Genomic DNA, 12560 nt, shown 5'->3' on the forward strand with positions numbered 1-12560 from the left:
TGACATTGACATCTTATGAGGGAAAGCAAACCAACACAAGCTCACAAATAATGTAAGACATAAGTGCATGCTTTTCATTGAAGTGTAATACACATACAGTGCACAGGCCTTAAGTGTGCTACTCTGTGGGCTTTTCCACTTGTGTACTCTTCTGGAATCACCTCCCAGATAAAGAAAGAAAACTTACAGCACTCCACCAGGCCCCTTCAATAAGCAACCTTCCGGTTCTCACCAAGGTCACCAATCATCTGACCTCTGATACCATGGACTCATTTCCCTCTCCTGATTTTCATGTAAGTGGAATGAGATTGTGTGTCCTTTCTCCTGTCTGGATCCTTTTACTCAACACATCTATGAGACCCATCCATGTTTTTGCACATAGCGTTAGCACGTTTATTTTCATTATAGCAGAGTAAGTATTCCATTATACGTATGACGGAATTGTGTTGATAAACCACAGTTCATTTGTTCATTCTTGTATTCATGGAATTTGGATTGTTTTCAGTTATTGGCTATTTAAAATAAACTTCTTTCGGCATCATTATACCTGGTTCTTGGAATCCATTAGGACTCATTCCTGCAGGGTAGGACTTCTGGGTCCTGGGTAGATGTATGTTTAGCTCTAGTTGACAGTGCCAGTATTCCAAAGTGGCTTTCCCACCAGCAATGCATGACAATTCCAGTTACTCCATAAATCACCAACAATCGTCAGTCCTTTCAATGTCAGCCATTCTAGTGGGATACAGTAGGATCTTATGGGTTTTTAACTTTCTGCTGTCTAATGATGTTGAGCACCTTCTCATGAGCTTATTGGCCATTTGGATATTCACTTTTGGGAAATGCTTGTTGAAACTCTGACTCATTTTTTAATGAGTTGTATTTTTGGATATATAGTTTTTGGAGAAGAGACCTTTCCTGATTTGTAACAAGTGCTCCCTGCTGAGCCTTGTGTTGAATACCTGACCCACAGACTCAACAACTATTTCTGGTATCACAGCTTAGGAACTGCTAAGCTATGAGAATCTTCCTCTGAATCAGTTGACTCTCCAGTAAGATTTTAAATTACTTCAAGAAGATGCAATGCAGATAAAGATATGGGATTGCTGTCAGGGTGGAGGAAGCCTATGCTTAGAATGTTCCTGCAATGATGTGAGTCAGGAAGAGATGAACCTGTAGATCCCCACACAGCCTTTGGAATTATAGACCTCAGAATGACAAACAGAAAAAGCTTAAGTAAAAAAGCAAACGATATAGCCAGGCGCAGTGGCTCACGCATGTAATTCCAGCACTTTGGGAGGCCTAGGTGGGTGGATCACGAGGTCAGGAGTTCGAGATCAGCCTGGCCAACATGGTGAAAACCCATCTCTAAAACAAAAATACAAAAATTAGCTGGTCACAGTGGTGCGTGCATATAGTTCCAGCTACTAGGGAGGCTGAGGAAGGAGAATCGTTTGAACCTGGGAAGGGGAGGTTGCAGTGAGACGAGATCACACCACTGCACTCCAGCCTGGGTGACAGAGTAATACTCCCTCTCAAAATAATAATAATAATAATTTTTAAAAAGCAAAGGATGCAGTCAGAACTGGCATCCACCTACTCACCAGAAATGCTCAATTCTAGAAAAGAGTGAGTAAATCTATTAGAGGTCTGAAGGTTTTCATCATAGAATTCTATCCCCAGCTGATATGGTTTGGCTTTGTCCCCACCCACATCTTACCTTGAATTGTAATAATCCCCAGGTGTCAAGGGTGGGGGCCAGGTGGACAAAACTGAATCGTGGGGGCAGTTTCCCCCATACTGTTCTCATGGTACTGAATAATCTCACAAGATCTGATGGTTTTATAAGTGGGAGTTCCCCTGCACAGGCCCTCTTGCCTGCTGCCATGTAAGACGTGACTTTGCTCCTCATTCGCCTTCTGCCATGGTTATGAGGCCTCCCAGGCCCTGGGGAACTGTGAGACCTCTAAACCTCTTTCCTTTATCAATTACCCAGTCTCAGGTATGTCTTTATTAGCAGTGTGAGAACAGACTAAATCATCAGCCAGAGTATTCAGTAAGCCTGTAAAGACACTTTCAGTTATGCAAGGACTAAAGACATTTCTCTCACAGGTACCCAGGAAAGAGAGGAAGTAAACCCAGAGAGAACGTCCTGATGACAGCTGTGCAGCAAGCCTGGAGAGGGTACCTGGGAGCCACCTGAGAAAAACAATAGAGACTGGGTCCTGGAGACCTAACAGAAGTGATGCAGTCATATAGTGGAAAAGGTAAAAGGGACCCTGGTTCTCTCTGATGGAGATTCCACCCCCTTGCGGTCCCGATTCAATGAGACACAAGCTCTGTGCAATTATGGAAAGCACTCAATAAGGCTGGATGAAGGAATCAAGAGATCCAGGCCCAAAAAGAGACATCCTTTCCACAGTGCCTCATGGGGCTTCCTGCTCTGAGTCTCTCAGAAATGGGAGCAAGAATTGCTAAGTGCCTTACTATGCCCAGCAGAATCTTTTAGAACCCAGCCACTGCCAGGATCACCAGCCAGTCCCTTGGAAGAGGCAGTGACAGACAGACAGACAGTCTGGGTAGATGGCCAGGAGCAAATAAGACAAGACACACAGCAAATGTGGTTGAGGCTTTACTTCCATCAGGTAGGCCTAAGGCAGGGGCCACGCTGCAGGAGCAGGGCCTGTAAACCAGTCAATGCTGCTCTTTCATGCAGCGCGGGGACAGCTCGGGGCTGAGCTCCACAGGCGAGGGACCAGGCAGGCCCTTCAAAGCAGACACAACCACTAACAGGAAGGAAGGTCAGGCTGGCTTTAGTGCAGGGAAGGGTAATGTTGGGAGGGGATGTTCATGTAGGAAAGTGGGTAGCTGAGGCTTCAAAGGGCCTGCATGGGACAGGGGTTTAGGGGAAGTGAAGAGGGGCAATAAAGTCTTGGGGGTAAAGATGGGAATAAACAGGAGAAAGGAATGAGGAGGCAGCGCTGGGATGCAGAGTTCAGCTGCGCTCCACAGCCTGGTCAGCAGGCTGAGTATGGCCTCCTCACTCCCACCTCCTGGCCTTCAAGGCCCTACTTGTTGCCCCAGACAGCCATCTTTGTGAACACAGGTCTTGGGAGGAAGCGACTGGACTTCATGTAGGCAGAGATCTTCTCCAAGCCCTGAGAGGGGGGAAAATAAGGCCAGAACTCAAGGTCAGCTGCCCATGAGGGCTGAGACAACCCCACTGCAGACACAGCAGGTCAGGGCCCTGGCCACAGCCTTTCCACGTGGGCTCAAGTGCTGAGGCATCACACAGCCTCTTAGGGTCCCCAGATCTGCAGAGTTAACTCTTCTAACTTCCTTTAAGTAATGTTGTACCACAGTAACAGCTAACACTTATGAAGATTCTACACGGTGCTCGGTACTCTGTACCCAAGAGAAATTACAACATAAGCTTAGAAAATCCACTTGACTACTCTGCAAGGCTGAATCTATTATCACCATTTCTCATGTGGGAAACAGATGTTCAGCAACTACCTCACATTTAAATACCTAGTAAGGGGAGCCGGGCACGGTGGCTCACGCCTATAATCCCAGCACTTTGGGAGGCCGAGGCGGGCGGATCACAAGGTCGGGAGATTGAGACCATCCTGGCTAACACGGTGAAACCCCGTCTCTAATAAAAATACAAAAAACTTAGCTGGGCGTGGTGGCGGGCACCTGTAGTCCCAGCTACTTGGGAGGCTGAGGCAGGAGAATGGTGTGAATCCGGGAGGCAGAGCTTGCAGTGAGCCCAGATCGTGCCACTGCACTCCAGCCTGGGCGACAGAGCAAGACTCTGTTTCAATAAATAAATAAATAAATATATAAATATATAAATAAATACCTAGTAAGGGGAACAGGACTACAATGTAGCCTGATTCTGTCTCTCTCCAGTTCTGGCCTCTTTCTGCCAAATACTCTTCTTCTTCTGCCCCACCACTTCCCACACCAGGCCCTGTCACTCCTTGACTGCACAAACAGTCTCCTTTTCCACAGGGAGGCTCTTGGCTTGTCTGGGTATAGAGACACAGAAGGGACCTCCAGCAGAACAAAGGGGCTCAGAAGACACCCAGTGTCTCAGTAAAACCTGGATGGAAGTGGAATGGGGGATGGCAGTGTACAAGAAAATGAAAGGTGAGACTAGGCTCTAATCATTCCCCTTAAAGCAGAAAGTCTAAAGTTCTCCATCTAATACCTGAGCAAAATCTCACTGTGCCCTAACCCACAGCATCTCCAGCCCTGCTGCAGATCAGGCTACGTGACACTCAGATGTGCTGTACACAATCTTACCAGGATTGAATGCCCAGAGAAGGTATTCAAAAACATCCGGCTCACACCTGTAATCCCAGCACATTGGGAAGCCGAGGTGGGTGGATCACCTGAGCTCAGGAGTTCCAGACCAGCCTGGCCAACATGGTGAAAGCCCATCTCTACTAAAAATAGAAAAATTAGCTGGGCATGGTGGTAAACACTTGTAATCCCAGCTACTCGGGAGGCTGAGGCAGAGAACTGTTTGAACCCGGGAGGCGGAGGTTGCAGTAAGCCGAGATCACACAACTGCACTCCTGCCTGGGCAACGGTAAGACACAATCTCAAAAAAAAAAAAAAAAAAAAAAAAGATCCAGGACTGCCTGTTCTCAAACTGATTGACCCTGGCATGTCACAGGCCATAGACCTCAGCTCTCCTCCACCCCTCCCTTCCCACCACCTCTTACATAATTCCAAGGCCAGTAAGCCTGGACCAGAACCAAAGCTGATGGGAACTAGCTGAGCAAGCAGATCTCTTGATGGGGAGTGGGAAAGGGAAACAGATTCTAAGCTCAGAAGCCCATTGGACTAATGCCTCAAATTCCCAGATCTGTACTAAAGTAGGATTTGCTGCTCTCAAACAAATTCAGCACGGGTGAGGGATGGTTCCCCATGAGTGAGGGGCAGGCCCCGGGCACAGTACCCAGATGGTGCCACACACACTTCACAGGCTGCTCTGCCTGCAGGCCTCTCACTGCACTCATTTCCAGGATGGGGTGGTCATCTATGCATCTCCCACTGTGCTTCACTCCCTGCCTCATACAGAGGAGATTAGTGAAGAGGAGTAAAATCAGCATGGTACTCATCTCACAGTGGGGACACATGGAACATTGGAGGGAAAAAAGAGAGGAAGAGGAGTGGCTCATGCCTGTAATCCCGGCACTTAGAGAGGCCAAAACAGGCAGGTCACCTGAGGTCAGGAGTTCGAGACCAGCCTGGCCAACATGGTAAAACCCCGTCTCTACTAAAAATACAAAAATTAGCCAGACATGGTGGTGCACACCTGTAATCCCAGCTACTCGGGAGGCTGAGGCAGGAGAATCGCTTGAACCCAGGAGGTGGAGGAGGTTACAATAAGCCAAGATCACTCCATTGCACTCCAGCCTGGCGACAGAGCAAGTCTCCGTCTCAAAAAAAAAAAGGAAGAGTGGTAGAGTAAGAAAGTGCCCCAGCACTGGGCATTTCAACATTAACTCCTTCAACAGGGGCACCCACATATGTACCCTAATCCAGCTCCAGCCACAGCCCTGGCTCTCAGAATTCCCCACATGGGGGTCCAATCATACAAAGCTTCTGGAGGTAGCTATGAATATTGCCCATGGGTTTAGTACTAGACATCAATGCCACCGACTATTGCCGCTCCATCCGTGGTCATGAAGTTCTCTGCCTCTTCCAAAGTGTCCTGGGCTGTGAAACCCAGGCTAGGAGAAGCCTAAGGCTTTTTCTTTTGTCACAAATGGGAGAACGCTAACTGCCCCCCATAGATACAGAGGCTCACAGGGAGCCCAGCACAGCCTCCACTGGCTCTGGGACCCTGAGCAAAGGACTGACCCTCTCATTCTCAGTTTCCTTATCTCTAAAATGGGCAAGATAATTCTGTCGCCCTGTAGGAATGGTATAAAATTCAAATTCCACACAATAGGTATAATGTGCTGGGCACGGTTGGTGGCATGAAGCCAGTAGTCAATAAGTGCGAGTTATTATATGTGTAGCTCCAGGACTGGGAAAGCATCTGAAAGGAGGGAAAGGAACAAGGGGCATCAAAGAGAAAGGAAGATGGGGGCATCACCTCAAAGCGGGAGATGAAGTCCTTCAGGTTTGGGAAGGCGTCCAAGCACTTGGGCTCAAATATACGGTGGAGGTCAAGGACATCATATACGAGGAAATCTGCAAAAGTGATCTGCAGAAGGCCAAGAATATGTGGGCTGGAACCTCCATAACACGTGAAGAAAAACAGATCTCATTCCCCATATCACTCCTCCTTTACCTTGTTTCCTGCAAACCATGGCTGCTTCCCCAGAAACTCTGAGTAGAGCTTTAGCTTTTCAGGGAGTTCCTCCAAGTACTTTGGCTTCAGTTTCTCCTGAGGCAGAAAACAGCTGTCACCACCCTTACACAAAAGCTCCCTGCACAGACGTGGCCTCCCCAGGGCTGTGGACGGCCCAGGCTGGCCACGGGCAAGTAGCAATCTTTCCCACAGCTGGAACTGGGGCAGTGCCCAGGCCTCAGTTGGATACATCAGCATTTATTAGACTCTGACTGAGTGCCAGACCCTATCTAAAGTGATCAGAAGGCAGACAGGAATGAGATGCTGTCCCTGAATCTGTCCTCACTGACGTCCCAATAGCCTCTGGGTCAGCCCCAGGGGCGCCCGAGCACCTGGCAGCCTCTGGACCCAGACACAGGCGGAATCAAGGATGCAAAGAACTAAGAGAGCTCAGGGAAAGTAGAAAGTTCCTTCTAATGGGGTGGCAGAAGAAAACAATGAACATTGACTAGTTTCCAGGGAGATGAGAAGTTCAAGTTGAAAGGAAGGAGGGAGAGGTATAAAGGCCCTCTGGCTGCCTCTGAGCTGTCTGTTATGAAAATGCGCAGATCCTTGTGCATGTCAATGACAGCACTTGGAAAACTGTCGAGGAGAAGATGCAATTCAAGGGTGCCATTACATTCCTCGGTCTTCTACTTGAGTCTGTATATTCTAGGAGCAGGTAGGTGATGTGAACCTGCTGACAGAAATGACACATGACAGAGGCCAGAGTCCAGAGGAGATGAAGGAGATTCTGAACACAAATTTTACCATCTAGCAATTGAATTGCTACCCTGGGATGCCTGGATCGTGTCCTAAGGTTGGTGGGAATTGCCTCTGCTTTTGTTGACATGACATTGGAGTCATGAGAATAACTGTTGATAGTATGGGAAAGCACTTGCAGGATGAGTGGTACCAAGGACTTAAGACCAGTGTGTGCAGGAATGCAAGAGTCCTGGCCCCAAATCCAAACTCTGCCAGGTGCAGCTCACTGGGGACACTCACAAATTCTGGGTTGTAGCAGATCATGCCCAGCTGCATATGGTTGTCCATGGTCTGGTTCTCCAAAATGTCCACACGAATCTTCTCCTCTTCTGTCTCCCCACCTACCACCCACAAAACACAGACACTCTGAGCATCACACCCCAATCCAGCCAAGGAGGAGGCCACCTTCCCCCCACACATTGCGGCCACTCACACTCACACAGGTTGTGCTTGCGGGCAATGTAGCGCAGGATGGCGTTGCTCTGGGTGATCTTGTGAGCCCCATCAATCAAGTAGGGCAGCTGGATGAATGGGTAACCGGGGAAGCTCAGTTGGGCCACCAGGCTCCCCAGCATCCCCTTCTCATAAGCAAGGGCAGAGAGGAGACCGGACACTCACTGTGCCTGCTCATGGCAGGCCTGAGATAGAAATACTGTCACATGAACGAATGCGGTTGGACACAGAACATCATGGAAGGACTGTTTAGACAGCCAGGAGTGAGAGGAATCGGGCAGAAGACTCCTGATCTTAACACCTCTAAGCTGGGGAGAGGAGATGCAGTCAGAGACACGACGCAATTTCCCCCCAAAACCGCCCCTTCCCCTGCACCTACATTGGGAAAGTCCAGGCCCAGCTTGAATTTTTCATTCAGCCACTGGCTTCTGTCATAGTCAGGAGCTGCGGTGGGGAAGAAGAAGTGAAAACAAACCTCCCCAGAGCCCAGCCCTCCTTCCCGGAGACCCTCCCCAGGAGCCAGTGGCAAGATCCCTGAGACAGGTGGATCTAGAATCTGACCACTCAGTCCCACATCCCAGGGTTCAGGGAGAAAGAATCCCACTGAGGGCTCTGGACCCCACACGGCTAAGGCTTCCAGGGTTTAGGCAAGCCCTGAGGGACACCCGTCCCAGTTAGACAGGGGGCCCAGCATCGCACCCCAGCATTCTGCCTTGCAAGGCCAGAGGGCTCCCTCACCGGGGCTCAGGGAAGGGACAGCCTGCAGCTCCAGCAGGGGAAGCCTGCAGAGGCAGCCACAGGTGGCCACCATGGGTTGCTTGGTGCCAACTCAGCGTGAGTGGGCAGGGCCCGGACACGAGGGTGCCATTACCGTCCCCCATTGTGTACTTCTTTTCCTCATAGCTTGAGTCTGTGTATTCCAGGAGCAGGCGAATGGCGTGGGCCAGCTGGGAGAGATGGCCCGCAGGTCGCGTCAGAGATGGAGGGTCCCTGACTTTGTCTGCACCAGGGACGCCCCCAGTTTACACTGCACGTACACGTCGCCTCCTCTACCCGCCCCCACCCCCAACACACACATAGCGTTATGCGCAGGCCCTTCTGAGGGGGGCCGCCCTCAAGAGGAACGGTTCCTAGAGCCCGTCCCGCAGCTGCTCCGCACTTCCCTCCCCCGCGCCCTCGTCCCACCGTCCAGCGGACCCTGGCTCACCCCGCGGATGTCCCAGTATCCCAGTGTCATGGGCATGGTGCCGGTTGGTGCGGATTCTGCAGACAGGCCTCAACCGAGAGGGGCTCAGACTATAAGAGCGCCAGAGAGGGGAGAGGCGGGGCCTTGCTGAGACCCCGCCCATCGGCCCGCCACAACCCGAAAAACGCCATTCTGGAGGCCCCGGAGAGCGCGCCTCCCGCCTCCCAGGCCCGAGGGTTCCGGGAGCGAAGTCAGGGCGCCCAGAAGCCCAAAGCGGGGCTCGGCCTCGCCAGCTTCCCTACCCCGCCCTGAGGCTCCACGAGTCCATCCAGCCCTTGCTAGGTCCACAGCGACTTGGCTGTGCGCTTGAGACACCAGCCAGATCCTAACGGAGCAAAGCTCTTCTCCCTTCTCCTCCCTCCCCGCGGAATCCCTCAGCCTTCTCTCCGCTGCCGAGTTCCCAAGGCCTTTGGGAGACTCGCGCTGCAGGGGTCAGACTAAAAAGTGGTGGCCCCAACCTGGGAATTTAATTCAGCACCTGTCACTGTAAGAGCAGGACTTCCTCTGATCCGAAAGCTACTCCGAGGGCTTAGTCTCCCCTCTAGCCCCGTCTACACAGGAACAGTGTCAGTGGTGTGGGAGGGACCCCCAGGAAATGGGCCAGAGTAAAGGAAATGTGGTCTGTGTTCTCTTTTAGGGGCCTTTGGGTACTGAGTCCTTCGGTCATCTGGCTAAGTACTACGTAAATTAGCCACTTCGTATTTTGGCACAATTTATGAATCTAAAGGATCAGACCCAGCAAGTTGGTGAGGTATCTGAGGTGCCCCCTAGAAATGTCCAGCCAGTCCACTAGGTGAACCTCACAGAGACCAAAACAGCAACAGCAACAGTGAGTGCAGTGGCCACAGAGAGCAGGCGAGGGAGGATGGCAGAACTTCCCGGACCAAACTGAGGGTGGGGCTGCTATTTCTCTAGGCCCAATAACGAGATGCAGATCAACTGGGGAGGAAGAGAGGTTTTATTTCTGCAACCATTACAGGGAGAAGGCCTGGAAATTACTACCAGACCAACTCAATATTACAAAGTTTTCCAGAGCATATATACCTTCTAAGCTATATGTCTACAAGTAAGTGTGCATTCATCTAAAGACATAAGTGATTAACTTCTTTAATCTATAACTAAGGTCTGGGTCCTGAGGACCTTACTCTGGAGCCTCAGTCTATTTACTTAATCTAAATGGGTCCAGGTGCAGGGGGTGATTACCCTTATCTTGTCTCCTGCCAAATCACAGAGGTTTGGGGAGTTTCTTCAGACGCCCAATAAACTTGTTTGTGGAGGCCTGGGGAGTTTCTTCAGACTCACAATAAAACTTGTTTAATTCTAAATGGGTCCTGTTAAGAATTCCTTCGTTATTTTGTCATGCTTTAAGGCCCAGGAAAGGCCTAAGCAAAACTCTTGATGGGCTTTTGTTACATCCAGCCTTTGTATAAAGGTACTGGCTTTTTTAGCTTTTAATATTTAACTTCACCACTCAGTCAGTACTGAAACAGTTGTTATGGAGGCCTGTGTTAGTGAGACCTGGCTTGCCACAGAACCTGTCCCCTCAGGGAAGCCAGAACCCTGTCCTGCTGAGGAGGGAAGTCAGAGGATGCCGGCCAGAGAGGAGCCTGAGGGCTCTCCACAGGACCACAGGCAGGGACCCTCCCCTCTCCAGATCCACCATTCCAGACCTGGACATGGCTCCTGACCCATGTGTGTTCTTCAGTATGAGACGGTGGCTCCAGTGGCCTTTGTAGTCACACTGTGATATGTGATCCATGGTACAACCTCCACAAGAACAGTGTCCAACCTGCCAACTTTCTTCTTTCAAGGTAGAAGGAAGACTTTCAAAAGAGTTGTGTAATGGGTTAGCCTGGGGTTGATTTTGCTTTTTTTAAAAGGATATTACAAATAATAATGGATATATGAAAACAGATGATAGACCTTTAAGGAGAAATCGTTTTACAATGTAAATGACAAGGCTATTGTGCTGCAAAAAAAAAAAAAAAGCAGTTTTGCTTTTTTTTTTTTTTTTGGTAAATTAGCTAAAACATTGTTAGGACTACAGAGGATGAACCCGATATATCAAAAAAGTTTCAAACCACCTGGATAATGTGTGGTTTGGGGTTGAGTGGCACAGGTAGATTTCATCACATCCCTATTAGGCCACAGAAATCAGGTGGTCAGCAGGTGGCTGCTAAGTTGGGGCACTTGGACACTGTGTCACTGAGGCTGGCAAGGCACAGTCCTTGTTGCAAACACTCCCCACCCATCCAGACCTGGGCAGTACTCCCAGCTCAGATACCTGGTAGGTATCCATGTTTAGGAAGCAGTTTTGGCCTCAAAGTGAATTCTTACATAGATTTTCCTGCATTGAGGCAATAGCACCAGCACAGACACAAGTGCCTGGCCCTAGGAATCATTATATTTCTCATTATGCATTAAGAGTTTATGATTCTGAGTTAATCCATCTTGAGCTCTGAAAGATAAAATGTCTAGATCCAATTGAAAACAATGATTTTTTAAAGAAGCTAACACTAATGAGAATAATAATTTTGAAACACATAGAACCGGTACTGTTACATTAGTATTGTTTGAAATACTTGTTCCTCGGTGCCATAAAGAAATGGCACTTGAACATAAATTTAATTTCCTCAGCAATGCCATTTTTACGTTCTGCAAAAAGGGCACAATCACCAGCAGTTTTGCCACAAGAGTATACTGAACAAAGGAGACAGGGTCATTTATAACTTGACGTGTCCACCCTACTACTGTGTCCGGTTTCCATTGGCTGGAACAGGATCTCACATTCTGTATTTGTCTCAATTTGCTAGCAACTTAGAACTTTTTAAAAGAGGCAAAGGCAGAGGAGAACAAAGGAAGGGGGAAGTCACTTGTGGAATGCTGAGAAAGGTAAAAACACCTTCAAATAAGGAAGAGGAACAGGCTATGACCTAATGCTTGTTTGGATCAGTATAAGCATGCCAGGGTAAGTATTTAGGCTAAATTGTGGGAGCTAAGAACATAAAGTACATTAATTTCTTTATTACAGCTAGCAGATATTTCAGAATGTTACCACAAGCCTTTGAATAAATTTTGCTTCTAAGAGAAGTTATGATTTATTTTTAATTAGATGGGGAGGAAAGTCTCTTTGAAGAGGAACCTCTACTTTACTTTTTACAGTATTAATATATTTGGTCATTCCTTTATTGAAACAACAGTTGTTGAGATCCTACCACATTTCAGGCACTATGAATAAAATGATGCTTCAAGGACACTGTACTTTGCCCATCTCCAACTACATATCAGGTGGGAACTTCAGGAGAGAGATTTTGAAAATACGGGACACTTCTTAGTGTTTTTGCACACTGAGAGGCAGTGGAGTGGGAGAGGGGTTGAGTGCAGGAGAGAGAAGCAGTGCCTGCTGTTGCAAGGACTCTGAAGAGCCAGGAAGACGGGGCCCAGGCCCCAGGTGGCTCCTTCAGAAGGAGGAGTACGGCTCTGCGGAAGGCGGGAAGGACTGGACCAGCAGGATCCCCAAAGTAGGGGCCACAGTGGCCACGAGGATCACACCAGCGGGGGAGTGGGTCTGTGGACAGGGATCGGGAGCAGCAGGGATGAGGGAAGCTGCAAGTGTTCTGAAGGAAGGGGTTGTAGCCAGTTGTCACCACACAAACTTCAGTCCCGATAGGGCCAGGACTTCTGGATTTGTATGTGCTGTCCGAACTGCAAAAGGTGGACAAGTTCTAATTTTTAAAACAACAC

At 49.0% G+C, this 12560-nt stretch overlaps 1 protein-coding gene across 5 annotated transcripts; it reads right to left on the minus strand.

The window, feature by feature from the left end:
- Positions 1-2616: 2616 nt before the first annotated feature.
- LOC129024124 (glutathione S-transferase Mu 1) lies at positions 2617-9379 on the minus strand. Of its 5 annotated transcripts, none has more exons than XM_054471308.1 (9): positions 9275-9379; positions 8778-8866; positions 8442-8517; positions 7950-8014; positions 7557-7638; positions 7358-7458; positions 6314-6409; positions 6116-6226; positions 2617-3155 (listed from the first exon to the last, which is right to left on the minus strand). In XM_054471308.1, exons 2-9 carry the CDS (start codon positions 8811-8813, stop codon positions 3066-3068), a joined length of 657 nt encoding a protein of 218 aa, XP_054327283.1. In that variant the 5' UTR covers positions 8814-8866; positions 9275-9379; the 3' UTR covers positions 2617-3065. The 5 variants fall into 5 exon arrangements, with proteins under 5 accessions (XP_054327283.1, XP_063520514.1, XP_054327036.1 ...); XM_063664444.1 differs by having other exon boundaries at positions 9295-9356; XM_054471061.2 differs by having other exon boundaries at positions 7551-7638; positions 9275-9345.
- Positions 9380-12560: the final 3181 nt, after the last annotated feature.

This window comes from Pongo pygmaeus, chromosome 1 (assembly GCF_028885625.2).
Source record: "Pongo pygmaeus isolate AG05252 chromosome 1, NHGRI_mPonPyg2-v2.0_pri, whole genome shotgun sequence".
Taxonomy (NCBI): Eukaryota; Metazoa; Chordata; class Mammalia; order Primates; family Hominidae; genus Pongo; species Pongo pygmaeus.